The following is a 21,428-nucleotide window of genomic DNA, read 5'->3' on the forward strand; positions in this document are numbered from 1 at the left end:
GGAGGAAGGAAAACTTAAAAAAAAAAAAAAAAATTTAAAAAAGTGTTGGCAGACAGGTTCAGGGAAACAGGCACTCTGTTAACAAGCGTCCGTTTCCCAAACCCGTGGCTGTGCGCTCATTAGGAAAACGGATGCCAATAGATTCAGTGTCTGTTTTCCTAACTGGTGGACGGCCGCTGACAGCTGACCGCTCGCAGCCTCCTTGACAATGCGACCCCTAATTTTAAATATTGCATTGTGCCCCCAGGAGAGGTGCCTGGGGGCACGCTGGGAAAACGGGCACTGAATACTCTGAGCAGCTCGCATAGCTATCCAGGGACTGCATGTGCTTTGGAATTGAATGGATATCCTTTTCCAAACTCGTCTTTTTAGGATTGACAGTTTTCTTTTTAGAGATCTTGCTTTTAGCTCTCATTTATTTATTTATTTATTTATTTGGGGGGGGAAAGGAAGGAGAGCACTGTGGGTGCTTTAGTATGCATTATTGCAACAAACTAATCTCTAAGTCTCTTGCTTGTGCGATTCCAAGATGAATATATTTAGTTAGGAAGCACATAAGGTCTTTATTAACTATTAGTGCTGCTAAGACTATAATGAATTCCAACCTTTTCCTACATTTTGAGTTACCATCTTTCTTTCCCTTGTTTTATAGAGTAACCATGTTTGTGGGCTAGCCTCGGTGGTCCATAGCAGATCGTAAGATCTCAGCTGCCTGTCAGCCTCTCCCAAGATCCTCTTATTGTGGGCTTTCACTTCATTTGAAGCATGGAAGAAAGAATGAATGAGAAGATAAACCAAGCACACTTTCTCTTTGACAAGTTTGTCCAAGCCACCACCTGTAAGGGGACCCTGAAAAGTTTCCAAGATCTCTGTGACTACCTGGATCTGAAGCCCAAAGACCATCGATCATTCTATCATAAGCTCAAGTCCAAGCTGAACTACTGGAAGGCTAAAGCTCTCTGGTCCAAGCTTGACAAGAGGGGTTGTCACAAAGACTACAAGAAAGGCAAGGCCTGTTCCAGTACTAAGGTGAGTTGCTTTGTTCCAGTGATTGTTTTTAGTAGTTTGAGTCATGGCTAAAGTAGAGTGAAAAGAGCATGTACGTCCACAAGAATAGACATACAGAGGCCAATGCAATATCAGCGCGCCTTAAACGGGTGCTCATGATCGAACCCTCACTCCCTTAACGTGAGGGTTATCAGGAGCGCCCGATACAAAATGCAAATGGACCTCCATGCTAAAAAGGAGTCGATAGGAAAAGGGGCGCACAATTTCCCCTAACCTGACAGCTGGCACCATTTTTGTTTTTATTTGTTTTGGGGGGGAACATTTCGAATTTTTTAGTTCCTCCGACTTTATATCGCTATGATGTTAAGTCGAATGAAGTACAGAAAAGCTGTATTTTCTGCTTTTCTGTACACTTTTTGGGCTTCTCCAAAATTTAACACCTGCTCAGGGCAGGCATTAATTTTGGTGAGTAAAAATGTGCACGTCGGGGGAATAGGTAATAGCCTCATCAACATGCATATACACGTAATGAGCGTTATTACCTATTCACACGATTGGATGTGAGCTTTGGACGCGCTAACCCATTTTGCATCGGGGGTTATGGACGCATGACGAGCCGTGCGCTCAGCCAGCGCACGGTACTGCATCGGCCTGACAGTGAGCAGATACCTGCTTTGCAAGTTGTTATTGGTATGACCATTTTAAGCTTTACTAAGCAACTGAATTTTATATCTTGGTGTCCAATAAAGAACCAAAGATGTTTTCTGTGAGCTTAGCAAAGATGTTTTTAACTGTAATATGCCAATGATACCTACCATTTTTGTTTGATTTTAAAGTAATGGAGGAAAGAAGATAGGGTAATTAAAGGTGTATTACTGGTTAACACTGAAGTTTTTCTGGCTTTGGTGGGGCCAGGGGGTGGGAAAGGGGTGCAGGCCTCAATACTAGATTAGTGAAATGTTGCAGGTGATGCTTTGTGGTATTGTGTATACATTTATCTCTTGCTGGTGTTGGTAGTGTCTCATCATAGGTGCAGGACCCTGTGGCCTTCGCACTGCCATTGACCTGTGTTTACTTGGCGCTAAAGTGGTCATCGTTGAGAAGCGCGATGCTTTCTCCAGAAACAATGTGCTGCATTTATGGCCATTCACCATCACTGACTTGCGGGGACTTGGAGCCAAAAAATTCTATGGAAAGTTCTGTGCAGGGACCATTGATCACATAAGTAAGTGAAATGAGTTACTGACCTCTACGTTTGTGGGGCAGAAGAAAGATTTGAAGGAGGCGAGGGAGTAATATTTTGGGAATGAAGGCTATTGTAATTAGAGCTTACTTCTTCCTCTTTCATTTGTGATTGAATCAAATTCTGTGTGAAAGGTAGGCATGAATTAAATCTTCATTGCTTCTGTATTGCTATGTTCTCTGACGAAAATGCTCACAGTTTTATAGTGTGTGTGCCTCATGCTAATGATATTCACTTCAAGCTTTTGAGGCTCACAAACAGGTCAGGTTTTCAGGATATTCCTAATGAATGTGCATGAGAGAGATTTGCTTACAATGGAGGTAGTATGCATGCACATCTGTCCTGCATGTTCAATAGGGTATCCTGAAAACCTGAACTGTTTACAGCCCTCAAGGGCTGGAAGTGAATATAACCACCCAGTGCTTTAGAATTGTATCAGTCTTGAAGGTGAAATTCAAGCTGTTGCAAAACACATTCAGTAAATTGACAAATACTATCTCAAGGAGTTGGTGTTTTATTTTCTCTAATAGACTCAGTGGATTCTCATATAGGTTATGTCATCCAGTCACATGCTGCATTAGTTTCCCAAGTTGACAGTTGAAGCTTTGGCAATCCGTTCAAAAAGCTTCAAACAACCAAGCAGTTATCAACTGTCAGCAACATTCACCAACCCTTAGTAAATTTTCTTTGTGTTGCTGACAGGCGTTGCTCACCATTCCTCTGTAAAATTACCTAATCTTGATATGTTCTTAATAAATATTTCTGTGGTGAAACTTTTCAGTATTTTATGGAAATGGCATTTTGGGGGCATGATCCTAGTCTATGGACCTGCCCAGTTGACTGCAGCTAATTTTTCCCTTAGCCTGTTTCTTTCTTTCAATCAGACTTCCTCTATAATGAGAATACACTGTACAGTGAAATGTCAGTTGTACATCCAGCATGTCCTGCTCCCTAGATTGGGGCTGACCTATTCCCTCAGAGCCCATTTTCAGATCAGATTCCTTTCGTGCAATAGGAGGACATTTCCCCTGATGTTGAATACTCTTGTTACACCTGGGGCAGGGTCAACCTGGTCAGAAGGTGGTTAACCGTGATAAAATAGCACCTTTTTGAAATGTGTTAAATGTGAGGCAGGAGGTCCGGGACCCTAACACAGGTCCTGAGGCTCCTGCCACACATTTAAAATGAGAGGAAAAAAAATTGCGGCAAGCGGGGAGGTTCAGTAGGAGTCATTCCTGAGTCCTGTCTCAACCTGGGGACACTAGTCAAGGAGGCCCCGACTCTCCCAAAATATAAATAATAATAAAAAAAAAAAGCATGACTGTCCTTCCCCCTCCCCAAACCTAAAACATAAAATGTGGCCCTAGCCCCCCACTGCCATATTTCCCACCCTCCCAAGTGAATGAGAACTGCTCTGCAAGTCAATCCTTCCACTCCTCCCTAGAGTGACAGCAATGTAAAATAAATTAAAATAATATAAAAGGTCCAGGGCCCTGCCTCCCCCCCACCCCTGAAAGGAAAACAAAAAAATGTAGTTTCCCATCTCCCCTGCTCCCCCCGTACCTAAAAATGAATCCTGCATCAGGACCGGGTGCTCCCTCACACCCCGTCCGGTTGGCTCCATTTTCCATGCAGGGTCCCCTCAGTCTCTTCTTTTCCATGGGGCCTGTAGTCTTGTGGTGAAGTTTCTGTCGCTGAATTCTTCTTTTGGAGTTTTTTCAGCTGTTTTTGGTTGATTTATTTGGTGTCTGCATCGCAAGATGGACAAGGTTCTCCTCTCTAGAGTTTTAGACCGGCTTTTTTGTGTTTATGGAAAGTTTTCTTTTGTAGTCAATCACCTGGGGCAGCAGTGTGCTTGGTGCCCGCTGACAATCGATGGCTGCCACTATTGATTTTGATTGAGTCCCTTTCTTTCATCATCGAGTCCCCATCATGTCATCAACAGGATTCAAATGATGCCCTTGATGGAAGAGGACCCCCATGATAGATGTATCCTTTTCTCGGGGGCATCATATGACGGTGGCCGAGGCAGTTCTGGTTTCTACTCCTTTGGGAGATGTTCATTTGGAAACTGATCAGACTGGGGACTTCCCAGATCTCATCACCCAGGATCAGAGCAGGTTGCCACATCCCAACCTTCAAGCCCTGTCGCTCACAGCTAGTATGTTGAGAGGTTAACTTTGCGACATGACGTTTCATCCACTCTTTCACATCTCCTTTACTGTTTGGATAGGGGTGGCCAGTGCGACAGCAGGTTTGGCTTATCTGTCCTTTGGAGCTTGTTTGAGCTGTAGAACCCAACTCTGTTCCAGCTTTTAGGGCCTGTTATTTCTGTTCAGGCTACCCCACCTCCTGTTACCAACAAAATGTTTTTGTTCTATCCATTGGCAGCTTGGTCCGTGCACAATAGCTTTTCACCCCCATCACATACAGCTTTTTTGGATTACCGCACCCCAGATGGATGACTCTGCACTTCTTGGCATTGAATCCCAGCTGCCATATCTTTGACCACTGTTCAAGCTTCCTTAAATCACATTTCATTCTCTCTATTTTTTTCTGGTATGTCCACTCTTTTGCAGATCTTTGTATCATCCGCAAATCGACAAGCTTTACCTTCTATCCCTTCTGCAATGTCACTCACAAAGATATTGAACAGAACCGGACCCAACACCTATTCTTGTGGTACTCCGCTTAACACTGTTTTCTCTTTAGAGAAGGTTCCATTTACCATTGTATGCTGTCTTCTATCTGTCAACCAGTTTGTAATCCACTCCATGGTGCTCATTCCCAAGCTTCTCATTTTATTCACAAGCTTCCTATGCGGGTCTATTTCAAAAGCTTTGCTGAAATCCAAGTAGATCACATCAAGTACTCTTCCTCGATCCAATTCTTCAGTCACAATAAAAAAAAAAATCAATCACATTTGTCTGACCTTCCCCTGGTGAATCCATGCTTCTTCATGTCTAGCAATCCCTCCTGACTGTAGATAGTTCACTGTCCTTTCCTTCAGCAGTCTCCATTAACTTTCCTTTCACCAAGGTGAGGCTAACCAGCCTGTGGTTTCCAGCCTTCTCTCTGCTACCACTCTTGTGACGCAGGACCACTACTGCTTTTCTCCAATCATATGGCACCATTTCCGTTTCCAGGGATCTATTAAAGAGGTCATCAGCGGTCCTGCCAGCACATCTCTGAATTCCCTCTGTGTCCTGGGATGAACCTTATCCGGCCCATGGCCTTGTCTGCTTTCAGTTTTATTAGCTCTTCCCATATATTCTTTTCTGTACACAGTTTCATCTTTCCCCATCACCATCCATGGTCTTGTCAACTAGCAACAGTCCTTCTCCAAGTTCTTCCTTAGTGAACACTGAACTGTAGTATTTAATATTTCCGCCATTTCTTCATCTCTCTCCACACAGTGCTTCTCGTCATCTTTCAATTTCACTATACCACCGGTCCTCCCTTCTTTCTCTAATATATCTGAAAAATGTTTTGTTTCCTTTCTTTACCTCTTTGGCAATTCTTTCTTCTGCTTGACCTTTTGCTTTCCTGATTTCTTTTTTCGTCTCCCTCAGTTTTTGTGTGTATAACTCTTTTATTAAACAAGAAAACCACCATACAACACTTGGCCTACCTTGAAACTCTGAGGTACCAAGCAATACAAGAAAGCTTTACATTTTTCAAATGTAATAAGGTGCATAGTCAAATAAGGAAGGGAGGAAGACAAAGTAATTCCCATGATGTTTGCAACTTGTACCTCAAGAAGTCATAAGAGTCAAACACAGCAAAATAAATGGTCTTCCACCTTTAGAATCGTTTCCCTCAGTTTTAACAGTTATTCATCCTTGTGTTCCTTTTTTTGGGATCCTTTACACTTCTTGAATGCTGTTCTTTTTGCCTTACTTTTTTCAGCCACCTCCTTTGAGAACCAGATCAGTTTCATTTTCCTCTTACTCTTCTTTACTTTTCTAACATATAGATTTGTTGCCTTTGTAATAGCTCCTTTTAATTTAGCCCACTGTTGTTCCACCTCACCCATTTTCTTAAAAAAAACAACATAAGAACATAAGAACATGCCATACTGGGTCAGACCAAGGGTCCATCAAGCCCAGCATCCTGTTTCCAACAGTGGCCAATCCAGGCCATAAGAACCTGGCAAGTACCCAAAAACTAAGTCTATTCCATGTAACCATTGCTAATGACAGTGGCTATTCTCTAAGTGAACTTAATAGCAGGTAATGGACTTCTCCTCCAAGAACTTATCCAATCCTTTTTTAAACACAGCTATACTAACTGCACGAACCACATTCTCTGGCAACAAATTCCAGAGTTTAATTGTGCGTTGAGTAAAAAAGAACTTTCTCAGATTAGTTTTAAATGTGCCCCATGCTAACTTCATGGAGTGTCCCCTAGTCTTTCTACTATCCGAAAGAGTAAATAACCGATTCACATCTACCCGTTCTAGACCTCTCATGATTTTAAACACCTCTATCATATCCCCCCTCAGTCGTCTCTTCTCCAAGCTGAAAAGTCCTAACCTCTTTAGTCTTTCCTCATAGGGGAGTTGTTCCATTCCCCTTATCATTTTGGTAGCCCTTCTCTGTACCTTCTCCATCGCAATTATATCTTTTTTGAGATGCGGCGACCAGAATTGTACACAGTATTCAAGGTGCGGTCTCACCATGGAGCGATACAGAGGCATTATGACATTTTCCGTTTTATTCATCATTCCTTTTCTAATAATTCCCAACATTCTGTTTGCTTTTTTGACTGCCGCAGCACACTGAACCGACGATTTCAATGTGTTATCCACTATGACACCTAGATCTCTTTCTTGGGTTGTAGCACCTAATATGGAACCCAACATTGTGTAATTATAGCATGGGTTATTTTTCCCTATATGCATCACCTTGCACTTATCCACATTAAATTTCATCTGCCATTTGGATGCCCAATTTTCCAGTCTCACAAGGTCTTCCTGCAATTTATCACAATCTGCTTGTGATTTAACTACTCTGAACAATTTTGTGTCATCTGCAAATTTGATTATCTCACTCGTCGTATTTCTTTCCAGATCATTTATAAATATATTGAACAGTAAGGGTCCCAATACAGATCCCTGAGGCACTCCACTGTCCACTCCCCTCCACTGAGAAAATTGCCCATTTAATCCTACTCTCTGTTTCCTGTCTTTTAGCCAGTTTGCAATCCACGAAAGGACATCGCCACCTATCCCATGACTTTTTACTTTTCCTAGAAGCCTCTCATGAGGAACTTTGTCAAATGCCTTCTGAAAATCCAAGTATACTGTATCTACCGGTTCACCTTTATCCACATGTTTATTAACTTCTTCAAAAAATCTCTTTCTCATCATCTTTTTCATATCCCCCTTTCCCTCACATTACCTCACCTCAACTAAATACAACGCTGGAAACTTTCGAGACCACTTCAGCACTTGAGATAGAAAACATACTTAAAAAAATGAAACCGTCATCTCATCCCTTAGACACAATTCCTACTAACCTTCTCATCGCAATAAGAAACTCCATATCAAAACCAATTGCAGACATCATTAACTGCTCTCTCTCCCAGGGTCTAGTTCCTGACCAACTTAAATTAGCCATTCTCAAACCTCTACTTAAAAAACCTAACCTTCCAACCACAGATCCAGCTAACTTCCGCCCAATAGCTAATCTGCCATTGATCGCCAAAATTATGGAAAAGATAGTCAATAAACAACTATCTGAATATTTGGAAGAAAACAACATTCTTGTATCTTCCCAGTATGGCTTTCGGAAATCGTTAAGCACTGAATCTCTCCTTATCTCTCTTACCGATTCTATTCTATCTAATATGGACAAAAAACAACCACATCTTTTGATACTACTAGATCTCTCTGCAGCCTTTGACACTGTCAACCATTCATCTCTATTAAAATGTCTGGCAGATATAGGCATTAAAGGAACAGTCTTCAGCTGGTTCAAATCCTTCCTAGCAAATAGACAATTCAAAGTAAAGATTAACAACAAAGAATCACAACCGATCCCTTCCAACCGGGGGGTCCCTCAGGGTTCCTCCCTTTCCCCTACCCTCTTCAACATTTACCTCTTACCTCTATGTCATCTACTTACTAAACTAAACCTAACTCACTATCTCTACGCAGATGACATCCAGATACTCATCCCAATCTCAGAATCCTTACAAAAAACCTTGGCTCACTGGAACAATTGTTTGCAACAGATCAATCATCTTCTCTCCAGCCTTTGCCTCATTCTTAACAACAACAAAACTGAGATCCTAATCATCAATCAAGACATCAACATCAAACTTCTAAACCCAGCTGACCTACTCAACTCATCCACTCCCATATTAAATCACTCACCACATGTTCGAGATCTAGGTATCATGCTAGACAATCAGCTCAATTTTAAAAAATTCATAAGCACAACCACCAAAGACTGTTTTTATAAGTTACAAGTCTTAAAAAAAATTGAAGCCTCTTCTTTATTTCAACGATTTTCGGATGGTCCTACAAGCCATTATTCTATCAAAAGTCGACTATTGCAATTCGCTTCTCTTTGGCCTTCCATATTCATCCATCAAACCCCTCCAAATGCTACAGAACTCTGCAGCCAGAATCCTTACCAATACGAATAAAAGAGATCACATCACCCCCATTCTCAAGCTCCTCCACTGGCTGCCTATAAAGCAAAGGATCCTATATAAAGTACTCACCGTAATTCATAAATCCATTCACAATATCTCTCCTCTTCAATTATGTAACCAACTACGCCCTCACTCCTCCTCTAGACCCATCAGAGGAGCATATAAAGGCACACTCTATGTACCTTCAACAAAATCCTCGCATCATAAACGTGCCATATCTACAGCAGGCCCCATTCAATGGAATGCGCTCCCACCAGACATTCGGCTTGAGTTCTGCCACTCTTCATTCAAAAAAAAACTTAAAACCTGGCTCTTTAGCCAAGCTTTTCCAGGACCATGATCATCATTTTTTCCCCTCCAACCAGCAAGAACATATCTTCTTCACAAACCCCCATTTTCCATACCACTACCTACTTCGGTATCTAATCTCTTGCTGCAGGACACTTGAGACTTTCTCACTTATACGTTATAATTTTTATGCTCAATAAGACCTGTCAACTTAATTGTTTAAGTCTTTTTTTTTTTTTTTTCTCCTTTATCTTTTGGTCATCAATGTTACAACGTTATTGTTAAATTTTGAACTTATGTACACTGTTCCAAGTTTCATAACCTTGTTCTATGTAATGCCTTTTGGCAATTTTCATGTTCTGTTTCAATGTAAACCGATGTGATCTTTATTTCATATAGGAACACCGGTATATAAAAATCTAAAAATAAATAAATAAATAAAAAAGTGAAGCAGATTTGTGAGGCAAGACTTGCCCTGGGTAAAGCCAGTTCTTCCTCCAGATACATCCCCATTTTGACAAAGTTCATATTTGTGAAATTCAAAACTCTACCCATACCATTTGATGATCGCTAGTGCTCAAGTGAGCCCCTACTCAAACATCAGATATCCCCATTAGGCACCAGATCGAGGATCACACCCTCCCTTGTGGTTTCCATTACCATTTGTTTGAACACAGTGCCTTGAAGATCATCCCTAATATCTCTACTTTTTTGTAGATTCTGCAGAAGGGATGCTTCAGTCTACATGGATAGCTTCCCTTCAAATATTAAAGTCAACAGTGTATCCAGAATCAGTTTGGCGGTGAATTATTTTGAGGCTGCAATGTTATCTGTGAGGAAATCTGTTCTATAGAGTCAGATCCTTGAGCATATAACAATGAAGGGAGATTTGTGAGGCCAGTTCATTATAAATTTGTGCAAGGGTGGAGCTTATAAGCCTTTGCAAATAGTGGTACATCAGTGGAGCCTAGATAGGATCTTAGCAACAGATTAAAGCATTACACTACTGGAAATTTGGCTCCATAAACTCGTTTATATTTCTAGTGCTACTCTAGGAAGATTTTTTGCCTGGTAAGCTGCCTCCATAAATCATAGTAAAGAGAGGTTTTTAGGCCTTTGTGGAAGGCCTAGTAGTTTACATCCCACCTCAATTCTGTTGGGATTGTATTCCAAAGTGGAGGATTGTACTTGTGGATGATTTTTTTTGTTTTGGGCTTTCTGGATAGATACCTCACAATGCCTTGAAACCCATAAATATCTTTTTGCAGGTGACATGTTCCACAAAACCATTCATAATTCCTATAATATTTAAGTTACATCTAATTTTCTCTGCAAAGTGTTTCATAACCAGTGCAGATAAGAGGCGATAAAGGATACCCCTGTTTAGTAGCCTTCTCCAAAATAAAGGTCTCCGAGTAATTCCCATTAACCATTGACACACGCTTCTTCTGATGCATGTAACTTCTGAATCCAGATAATAAAATTGAACCCCACACCTACTTTTTGGAGGATTTAAGCGTAAAACTCCAATGGACCCTATTAAATGCTTTTTTCCATATCAATAGTAAGTAGGATTTCTGGCCTTTTCATTTCATGGGCAGCCAAATCAAATTTAACAAGTGTCTAACATTGTCCACAGCTGAGTAGCTAAAATTTTTAGCACAGAGTTTAATTCCTATATTAAAGAAGTTGGGCTGTGTGATCTACACAAGATATTGTCCCTGTCCTCATTGGGATATTCATAGAGGGGGGCAGATCACACTTCTTCAATAATGCACTGAATGTTTTAGCTAAAGGCTCCCCAATTTTATTTCAAAATTTCTTATAAAACTTAGCTGAAAATCCATCTAAACCAGGAGATTTGTTCAATTTCAAATTGTGTATTGCCTGTAAAATTTCAGTCTTGATGATTTTCCTCTTCAGTCTAAACTGTACATCCTGTGAAATCACCAGTAAGCTGATCCCTTCCAAATAAGCATCGATATGCTCATCTACTTGCTATATAGGTATCAGGTCCTGACAGAACTGTAGAAAATGGTTTGTAATCCTATTATTAAAAAGTATTTCACTCATCTTTAATTTGAAGGATTTGATTCTGGGTTTGCCTAGCTTTCACTGTTAAAGATAAAAGCTTACTTGCTTTGTACCATTCTCAGAGTAGGACTGTCTGGTCAAATTTAGCTGGTAATATAGGTAGATAAAGCACGTAATATACTCCTATCTGCCTCCAGTTTCTTGAGAACTTTGGGGTCTGTTTTTCTTATGTAATTCTTCTAACAAGCAAATATAATTATGTAAATGTTTTCTCTTGTCTAACAGACCGAGCAATCAACTTCTCTCTAAGCACAGCTTTAAGGCAATCCAAACCATCTGAGTAGTATCATTGTCATTGAATTGCAAATACTCTGAATGTCATTTTCCAAGCTCTGACAAATCTCACTATCTTTCAATAAGCTGTCACTACAAAGTTGTCTCCCTCTATCATTTTATAAGTTACAACATTCAGTTCAAATGGGGACAATATCAAACCAAGTAATATTGTCAATTTCTAAATGCAAAACCCCTGAAACAATGGATTTGTTAACCAAGAGAAAATCAGCCCTTAAATAAGCATGATGAGTTTTGGAGAAAAGTGTAGTTGTAAATGGTTGGATTAGACATCCTCTAGACATCAACTTTTTAAATTTCCCTCTGACTTGTGGGATCAAACCTGTACCTAAAGAGTTTTCAAAATGTGAAGAGATGGTGATATTAAAATCCCCTCCCAAGGTAACATGCCCGTTACCATTTACGCACAAAGCTTTCAACAGTAAATAAAAAAATCAAAACAAAAATCACTCTGATTAAAATTTGGCACATTGGCAATTATAGAAGTCTGTGTTGACTTTATTTTAATCAGTATATATCTACTCCGCATCTCTCTGGACCTCTTTAACATCTACATTAAAAATCAAGATACCCATATCCCATATTTATTCTTATCAGTACTAGAGGCAAATAACATAGAAGAAAACTGACACATTAGTTTTTCATTCTTGAAGTGGTTTCTTTGATCAAAAATACAGAAACCTTAAGGTTCCTGGTTTTTTTTGAAAAGGGGTTGTCTTTTCATTGGAGAATTTAAACCTTTTGCATTCTTTGAAACCATGCAAAATGGCATCATTAATCTTTTTAATGGACTTAGAGTGCTAATGTTTCAGCATTAATAAGGCCTTGCAAGACTATCCTCCAGAATAATGATTCTCAACCCAGTCCTCTGGACACATCTAGCCAGTCAGGTTTTCAAGATATTCACAGTGAATATGCATGAGAGGGATTTCCATTAAATTGACAGTGCATGCAAATTTCTCTCATGCATATTCATTGTGGATATCCTGAAAGCCTGACTGGCTAGGGGTGTCCTGAGGACTGGGCTGCGAAATCCTTCTCCAGACATTACCTCACCATCATCTCTGGTGAAAAATCATTCTTTTCAACAGACCAACCCAACTTATAACCCACCCACTTCCCTCCTATCCCAAACAAAGCGGAATTGTACCATGCTAGCTGTTACAGGCTACCCTTCTATTGAGGAAAGACAACTCTGACTTGACAGCCTCCTCACAATCATAATAACCTTATTCTGAATATCAGCAAAGATATTTCTCTAGAGCAATGGTTCTCAACCTTTATTCTGTCTGGGCACACCTGACAGATGATGCTCACATATGTGACACACTGAACTCTTGACCACCAGAGGGCTAAATGTAAACACATGCTCTGCATCCACAGGAACCTCCTGTCACCCAACAATGGGTGTACAACAGAACTAGGGCATTTCCATGTACAACTCACCATACAAAAAAGATAAGCCGATTCTGTTGTCATCTCAGTAACAGCAACACAAACTCCCTGTACTACCAGGTACATTGTAAAATAATACAAAACCTGAAAAAAAAAACCCCACCACCCCCACTCAGCACATGTGTAGCAAACCTGCCATATCATGGCATTAAGTCCAAGGACTCAAACCGCAATAACCTTATCTATGAAAAGGCAGCAGTGCACCACCAATTCATATCCTATTGAAAAAACACAATAAATAAGACCCATAGAAATGCCTACATGCTAGTAAAATACCTCATTTCGGTAACACTCAGAACTGACCTTCAGATACAGAATAAAAGACCACATTACACATGTGCTAAAAACTGGAATGGAAACTCTAATAATCCACTTTACATACAATGCAAAGCTGGAGAACTAGAAACAGAAATATATTTCCTCCTATGATAAACAAAATACAAAGAAAAGAAATGTTCATTCCCAAAACTGACATCTTATGGCTCTTGCACTCTGTCATTCCCCCTCCATGAATCTCTCCCTCAGTTCTCCCATTTATCTTCTCACACTCACATCCCTGCCCAGCATTCCCAACATCTCTTCGCATCTTCTTCTCTGTACTCCCTCTCTCGTCTACTTCTCCCTGCCCAGAATCACAGGGTGAAAAGAGCATCGGCAGCATCATTTCCAGGCCTAGCTGGGGAAGATAGTTGATGTCCTGTTGGGCCCAGAAGAGCAGAAGTTGGTAATGTCTCGTTCTGATCTGGGTGAAGGAGAAAACAGCCTCCCACTGGACCAGAAAGAGGAGAAGGAAGCAAGAGTAGCCTCCTTGTTAGGTCCAATAAAGAAGTCGGTTAGCTCCCACCCAAGCTGATGAGAGAGACACACACCATTTTGCCCCGACACACCTGTTGAGAACCACTGTTCTAGCGAAAGCAGGAAATATTTCCCTTCCCCCCCCCCCCACTTTTGCACAGACATTGCTGCCCAACCTCTGCCCTCTCATTTCCCATTCCACAAGAATATAAGTCCCAAGCTGCAAATCAAACAGCAAGCCTATAGTTCCTATGGAAGGCAAACATCTAGAAACAATCACTAGTTTAGTTTCCTTTCATTAAGCACCTTTCTCTTGAAAGAGCCAAAGCAGTGTACAATTTAAAATCAACATTCATAATAATCAACATAAATACACAAACTAAGACAAAATGATTAACTAATATCACATATAAAGACAACATGGCATAAAATAAGCAAAATCCTAATTAATATAAAGCCAGCAAATCTATAATGCTATTATTCTAATGCTATTTTTCTATAATTTACAATGTAACTCAGTGCTAAATATGTAAACCATTGTGATCTACCTCTGGAACAATGGTATAAATAAATAAGTTAATCTCAAATCCTATTGGAACACCTCTTGGAAAAGCCAGGTTTTCATATATTCTAACTCCTGATAAATCAACAGTGGTATCTAATTTCAAAGAAAAAGGGCCTGGTAGAGGATTCATGTCTGTCTTATACTATCAAGTCTAATTTTGACAGGAGAAGGAAATTTTTCATCTGATTCTTTTGGGATGAATGAAAGGTTCTGGTTGAAATATATAGACAGAAAAAATTAGCTAAATAGGCTGGTTGACCCCTATGAATAGCTTTGAATGCTAAACAAATACTTTTAATTTGGATTTTACAATTAATAGGAAGCTAGTGCAAATCTTCTAAAAGTGGTGTTCCATGATCATATTTCCTGGCATCAGAGGTTAGCCTTGCTACCATATGTTGCAGCAACTGCAATCTATTAATCAAATACAATACAATGGCAAACTTAGTACTAAAGTATGAATTAGGACTTTTTAGATCATGCTGTTCTTAAAAAAAAGGCTTTAAATGCCAAATATGAGGAAAGTAAAACCCGCTGAACTAGGGAAGAAATTTGATTAGTGAATGAATTTCTGCAGGTCCCAGTCTCCTTGGGTATTGCAGTTCTCTCGGAATTCCAACAGTCTCTGTCCTTTAGTCGCTCTTTTCCCCAGAAGGGTCACTTTGAGGCTGTGGTTGAGTTGTAACTGGTGTTGGATTAATTGCAATGACTGCTTCTCAAAGTTTTGCTACCTCCATCTTTGACTTGACTTGTGAGGTGACGCTGATAATGGTGAAAGCCAGACTAAATGGGAATAGCCACAGATACAAAATATTCTGTTTTCAGTAAGTTGGTAATCTTATTTGGTTCTCGTCGTCTTCTTTTTTTTTTTTTCCCCAGCATAGATGGTAAAAGATCACTGTAAACTTCAATGTGGTGGCTGTCCCAGTTCTCTGAGCTTGTACTGTAACTTCTTCCTTAACCGGGAGTCATAACAGGTGGTGATATATCTGGAGACAATTTTTGGGAGCACTCACTGCCTGATTAGCCCCATCAGTCATCACTTCAGTGTCCTCATCTGGGTGATGGCCTGCCACCAAAGTTGCTTTGCTTATTTGTTTAAGGGATGGAACACTAACCACAGATTAATTCGTTTTAGGCAGTCCCCAAAAACTTAAATTTCCTCTACAGGATCTATTTCCAGGTCCTCTAATTTATCAATAAATTCACTGTTTGCCTTCTGCAAGCTTATAACAGATTTTTAGAAGCGGCATGGTTTCAGCCTGTTCCTCCATTTTTTGCTCGGCCCCTACCACCCTGTGGCCCATCTCTGTAATGTCTCGCTGCAGCTTAGTTACCATTTTGAGAATTTCTTCTTTGATTGCCACAATGTCCTTTGTTTTAAATCTTGGAACCAAACTTTAAACTCTGCTCAGGAGATATTGTCAGACCTAACAGAAAGCTTGAGGGTAGACTGCACGGTGTGGTAGTTGCTACTACCCTAAAAAAAAAACAAAAAGCTTGATGGGCAGATGAAGTGGACCATTTTGATATTTATCTTGCATCAGTGGTGTCCACCTCCTCCCCTTAGGAATGTTGTTCTATGACCTGGTCCTCCACAGAAAGCAAGTAGTTGAGTATGACTCCAAAATGTTTGACATGAGACCTACTCAGGATTAACACCATGGCTACTCGGAGGGTTCTGCCGAGCACTGCCCAGTCTGGCCTGCACCTATGCACATGCTTCTGTATTGGTTGCTTTCTACCCACCAGCTAGGTCTCACTTGCCTCTGGGCAAGCACTCTGCGCGCAAGCTATCCCCTAGTGGTTTCTAGGAACACTGGGACCCCACATAATCCAGGGGTCATGCATTCATAGAGATGCATCTATTAGACTCAAGTACAGAAAACACTAGGAACATTAATCAGTACAAACCAAATGTATTAACTAAAAGTAGGAGCAGCGAATAGAGAGATTACATTTGTAACCAATAACAGGTAAAATAATGATTAAATAAGATGTTAGTTAAACACTTTTTCACTAGTTATTACCTAGGAAGCTTGAGGAAATGTGCTGAATACCAGAGTTGGACTTCTAGCAACTTCAGAACTAGCTCTTTCTCTGAAGGACCAATCATTGCACAATGATTGGTCCTTCAGATAGTTGCGATAGATATAGATATACTGTCCAAGCCTTATTTTGAGTCAAGCCTTCATCCTAAGCCTCTGTTTGAACTACAGTGGGAAGATCAAACAGTGCCTGCAGGCTAGCTTAGAGGAAATGAGTTGCTCCTGGGGAAAAACACAAGGCCTAAGGTAAAACAAATCATAGTGCTCACAAACCTCTGTTTCACCACACTAACCCTTAGTATCTGTTTTAAGTTTTAACCCATTTCATTTTATCCATATACCAATGGCAGAAAAGCATTGGTGCAGTAGTTGGAGTATCTGCTCTCAAGAGAGTACTTCATTCATACTCCTCCATGCTTCCCAGCCTTATCTGGAAGCCCAGTGCTGTTATACCACCAATTGTATATGGTTATTTATTTATTTATTTATTTACGGGTTTTTTATATACCGAGGCACGTTTGCAAAACATCACCTCGGTTCACAATGTAACATAACTGAGCAACAGGCTTTACAATAATAACGTTTTTTAACAGGGAGGGGGTAAACATGGACAGGAGTAGATGATATGAGAATTATATACATATATACATGTTAGTTTTTACAAGGGCGTTCATCAATGTAATCAGGGTAATTAGCAGGGGGAAGAGATAAGGGAGGGGAGGGGGAGAATATTCACAGAGGGTGGGAGGAGGGGAGAGTAAGTAGGAAGGGCAAGCGTCAGTCGGGAGGTCATGTCGCATCTTTGGAAGGAGTCAATTCTTTAGTCCGGGTACGCTAGTTTGAACAGCCATGTTTTAAGATTGTGCTTGAATTTTTTGTGGCAAGGTTCCTGGCGTAGTTGAGAAGGCATTTTATTCCAGTGGGTAGTGCCTGTAATGATGAATGATCGCTCTCTGAAGGTGGTGTGTTTCATGAGCTTAGGAGAGGGAGTCTGAAGTTTGGCCTGGTGATGCGTTCTTGTGGGTCTGGTCGGAGTGTGAAGCAGGAGATGTTCTGGGAACCATTGCATGTCATGGTTATGAATGGCTTTGTGTATGAGCGTGAGTACTTTATATACTATCCTGGAGGTTACAGGAAGCCAGTGTAGTGATTGGAGGACGGGAGTGATGTGTTCATGACGGTGAGTATTGGTAAGGATGCGTGCAGCAGCATTTTGTAATAACTGTAGTGGTTGTAGAGTACTTTTTGGTAAGCCTAGGAGAATAGCGTTGCAATAATCAATTTTGGATAGGATCATAGCTTGCAGTACTGTGCGGAAGTCAGAGGAATGAAGAAGAGGTTTGATTCTCTTCAAGGTGTGGAGTTTGAAGAATCCGCTTTTTATGGTGGCCGAAATGAATTTTTTGAGGTTAAATTGGTTATCTATCATAATTCCAAGGTTACGGACTTGTAAGGTAGGAGGGCAGCTGGGGGGTGGGGGGGTGGGGGAGAGATTGCGTGAGGGGTTGTTAGGAGGAGAAAGAATGAGTAGTTCTGTTTTGTTGGTGTTGAGAGCAAGGAAATTTTCGGAAAGTAGTTTATTTATCTCAGATAGTGCAGCGTTCCAGATCTTCATTGCATTTGTAATGGAATCACTAATGGGAATGAGTATCTGCACGTCGTCAGCATATATAAAGTGCTGGATACCCAGTTTAGAGAGGAGATGGCAGAGGGGGAGGAGGTATATATTAAAAAGTGTTGAAGAGAGGGATGATCCCTGTGGTACTCCTTGAGATAGTTTGACAGGGTTGGATTTGTTACAACCAATTTTTACACTGTAGCTTCTGTCGCTAAGGTATGATTGGAACCATAGTAAGGCTGTGCCAGCAATGCCAATTTCCATGAGTCGTTTGATGAGTGTGAGGTGATTGACTGTGTCGAATGCTGCAGATATGTCTAACAGTGCAAGGATGTAGGATTGTCCGTTGTCCATGGCTTTAAGTATGGATTCTGAGAGTGTGATGAGTAGCGTTTCAGTGCTATGGTGTTTGCGAAAACCATATTGGGATGTGGAGAGTATGTTGTGTTCATCAATGTATTCGGTGAGTTGTTTGTTGATAATCTTTTCCAGTATTTTGGAGAGGAATGGGAGGTTTGATACTGGGCGATAGTTAGCTAGTTCATTAGGATCCAAATTAGTTTTTTTAAGGGTAGGTTTGATAATGGCATGCTTGAGTTGCTTCGGGACTTGGCCTAGGGTAATGGATTTGTTCAGGATGTTTGCGATGTGTTTGGCTGTGGTAGCTGGGCTCGTGAGTAGTATGTTGGTGGGCAGGTTGTCTGAGGGGTGATAGGCTGGTTTGATTTTTTTGAGGGTATTTTCAATTTCTAGTGCAGATGTGTTTTCGAATTTCAGTAGTGAAGGGTTTGGGTTCTTTGTGTGTGGGTGTGATTGTATGCTTTGATTGGTGTAGTCTATTGGGGTGTTTTTGGTTGCTGATGTGTTCGGGGAGCCAGAATGAGCTGTGAAGCGTGCCATAATGGTTTCCACTTTAGAAAGGAAGTAAGATGCTAGATTCTCGCATTTGGTTTCATCATCATTGTCGGGGGTTGCATCTGTCTGGAGATGTAATGAGGCTGTTTACGTATTGGAAGAGGGCTTGTGGGTTGAACTGGAATTGATGGATTCTTGTGGCATAGAAATCTTTCTTTGCTTTTTCTGTGGCCTTCCTGTAGGTGTGTAGATGGGTGCGAAACTGAAATAAGGTGGTTGGGAGGCGGTTCTTTCGCCAGGTTTTTTCTAATTTACGAAGTTTCAGTTTCATGGTTTTAACTGCCACTCCGCACAGGGGTATGGAGTGGCACCTCCAATGCTTTCTTAGAGGTCTGAGTAATCATACCGCTGCTATGTGCCGGTGATGCCAATATTTAATTTACCAACACATCATAATATGTGGAAACTAGATTCTGAATTTATGTAAATGGAAATCTCATAAATTGTATTGCTTTGGATAGCTTGCTTATGAAAGCTTTAAACAGTCAATTTCGTTTGGACTGTTTTTTGTCAACTTTTTAATCATCTATTTCCATTCACAAGTTGTGATATTTTTTGTTTTTAGAACAGTAATATTTAATTTACATCCTCTTGCCACTAGGGATCCTCTGTTTACTGCTTGCTTTTTTTTTTGAATTCCATAATTATTGTCTCCACTATCTCCTCCAGGAGGGCATTCTAGGCATTCATCGCCCTTGAAAAAATATTTCCTAATGACTTTCTTTCATAGAAAAAGTGGTAGATTCCTGGAATGCCCTTCAGGAAGAGGTGTTGAAGACAAAAACAGTAGTGAAGTTCAGAGACGTGTGGGATAAATATAGAATGGTCACAGATTAAATAGGCATCTGAACAGAGCTACTCTGAGATAAAGCATGTTGGCCGTGTAATGTGTGGGTAACTGCTTTGTTGCTATCATGTTTTATCTCGTAATTTGAATAACTGAAAGATGTGCATTCAAGGACAAAATTAGAAACTTAAATGTGGGTGATCACATCATTGCTTATCTTTGTTTCTTATAGGTATTCGTCAGCTTCAGTTGATTCTTCTAAAGGTCGCCTTAATCCTAGGAATTGAAATTCATGTCAATGTAGAATTTCAGGGTCTCATTGAACCACCTGAAGACCAGGAAAATGAGCGTAAGCAAGTTAGCCTGCTGCTATTTGTATATTCAAGATTCTGTAAATGATTTTAAATCCATAAATATTAGAGAGATGATACTAAACATGCCCAGCAATTAGAAACACATTTGTATGACGCACATGAGCACAGTGGCATTTTCTTCATTAAATTTTAGCATGAGGAAATTAGGAACACTATGCAAACGCATGCGCATAACTATTAGGAACACAGTATCCTATTGAAGATTAAGATCTCTTCACTAAGGCCAAAAAAAAGAAGAAAACATTTTTCAGAAGTTTAAGGAAATTAGCCAACGGAAAATCAGTTTATACTTTTTCAAATATAAACTAAAAGAGTTCACCTCAGCAGATGCCACAGGTTCTTAGAGCATTCATGCCTAATTTAACTAATTGTGCCCTGTTTTAAAGCACATTACTCTGCTCTGTTAACTCAGAAAAGGTAACTTTTTTTTTTCTGCTTGTAAGATTTTTCCTGTCTTTACTTTTCTTCAGTACAGGTATCTTTCCTTTTTATATGTCCTAATATCTCTTGTGGGTATATGTTTGTTGTAGCTAGGAAAATCCTTGACTTAGGAGAGAAGCACTGACATGAGAGATGGAACTGAACATTTTATTGAGAAGACTCTCTTCCTACTTTGTAAGAAAAGAGAAAAAAGCCTATTGATCTCATAGGAATAATATAAAAACAAACAATTGTCTTTCTTCTTTTGACACTATTTTAGTGAGTTGATGAAGTTGAAGTTCAAGATTTTTTTTTCATATGACAAACCTTTCCATAATAAAGAGAGAGATACTAAAAGAACATTTATTAGTACAAGATTTAGGGGTGGTGGGGTGGTAGGGCAGAGAAGATTCATCGCTCAGCTGAATATACAAATAGAAATGTTATTAATGCAGTATTAATGATTTGAATTTTTTTTGCAGGAACAGGATGGAAAGCACAATTCCACCCAACACCACATCCAGTATCAGAGTACGAATTTGATGTTGTCATTGGTGCAGATGGCAGAAGGAACACTTTGGAAGGTAAGTGCTGCTTTGATGCTTTGGAGCATTTAAGCATTTTCCTTTCATTTTTTTAATCTAAAGTGTAGGATTTGTATTCTACAAGATGGCTTTTAATAATAGAGGCAAAACATTACCTGGTATATATTTTTCCCGTTGATAAGCAGGCTGAATTAGCTATGCGGAGCTTTGACTCTGTGCACCTGCACGGTTCTTTCCGCGTGATTACCGGTTCTCCTCAGTCCATAAGATAGCTTATCTATTGCAGCGAATGTAGAGAGGCTGTCCAGGGAAATGG

General features: G+C 40.2%; 1 protein-coding gene across 20 annotated transcripts in view; it reads left to right on the top strand.

Moving 5' to 3' along the window:
- MICAL3 (microtubule associated monooxygenase, calponin and LIM domain containing 3) overlaps positions 1 to 21,428 on the top strand; it is a 756,715-nt gene that overhangs the window by 190,646 nt on the left and 544,641 nt on the right. For all 20 annotated transcript variants that reach the window (XM_029599822.1, XM_029599821.1, XM_029599828.1 and 17 more), the window contains 4 exons: positions 653 to 1,029; positions 2,026 to 2,233; positions 20,006 to 20,122; positions 21,050 to 21,151. In XM_029599822.1, the coding sequence (XP_029455682.1) occupies positions 766 to 1,029; positions 2,026 to 2,233; positions 20,006 to 20,122; positions 21,050 to 21,151 (691 nt within the window). In that variant the 5' untranslated portion in view covers positions 653 to 765. The remainder of the gene's footprint in view (positions 1 to 652; positions 1,030 to 2,025; positions 2,234 to 20,005; positions 20,123 to 21,049; positions 21,152 to 21,428) is intronic.

Source organism: Rhinatrema bivittatum, chromosome 4 (genome assembly GCF_901001135.1).
Source record: "Rhinatrema bivittatum chromosome 4, aRhiBiv1.1, whole genome shotgun sequence".
Taxonomy (NCBI): Eukaryota; Metazoa; Chordata; class Amphibia; order Gymnophiona; family Rhinatrematidae; genus Rhinatrema; species Rhinatrema bivittatum.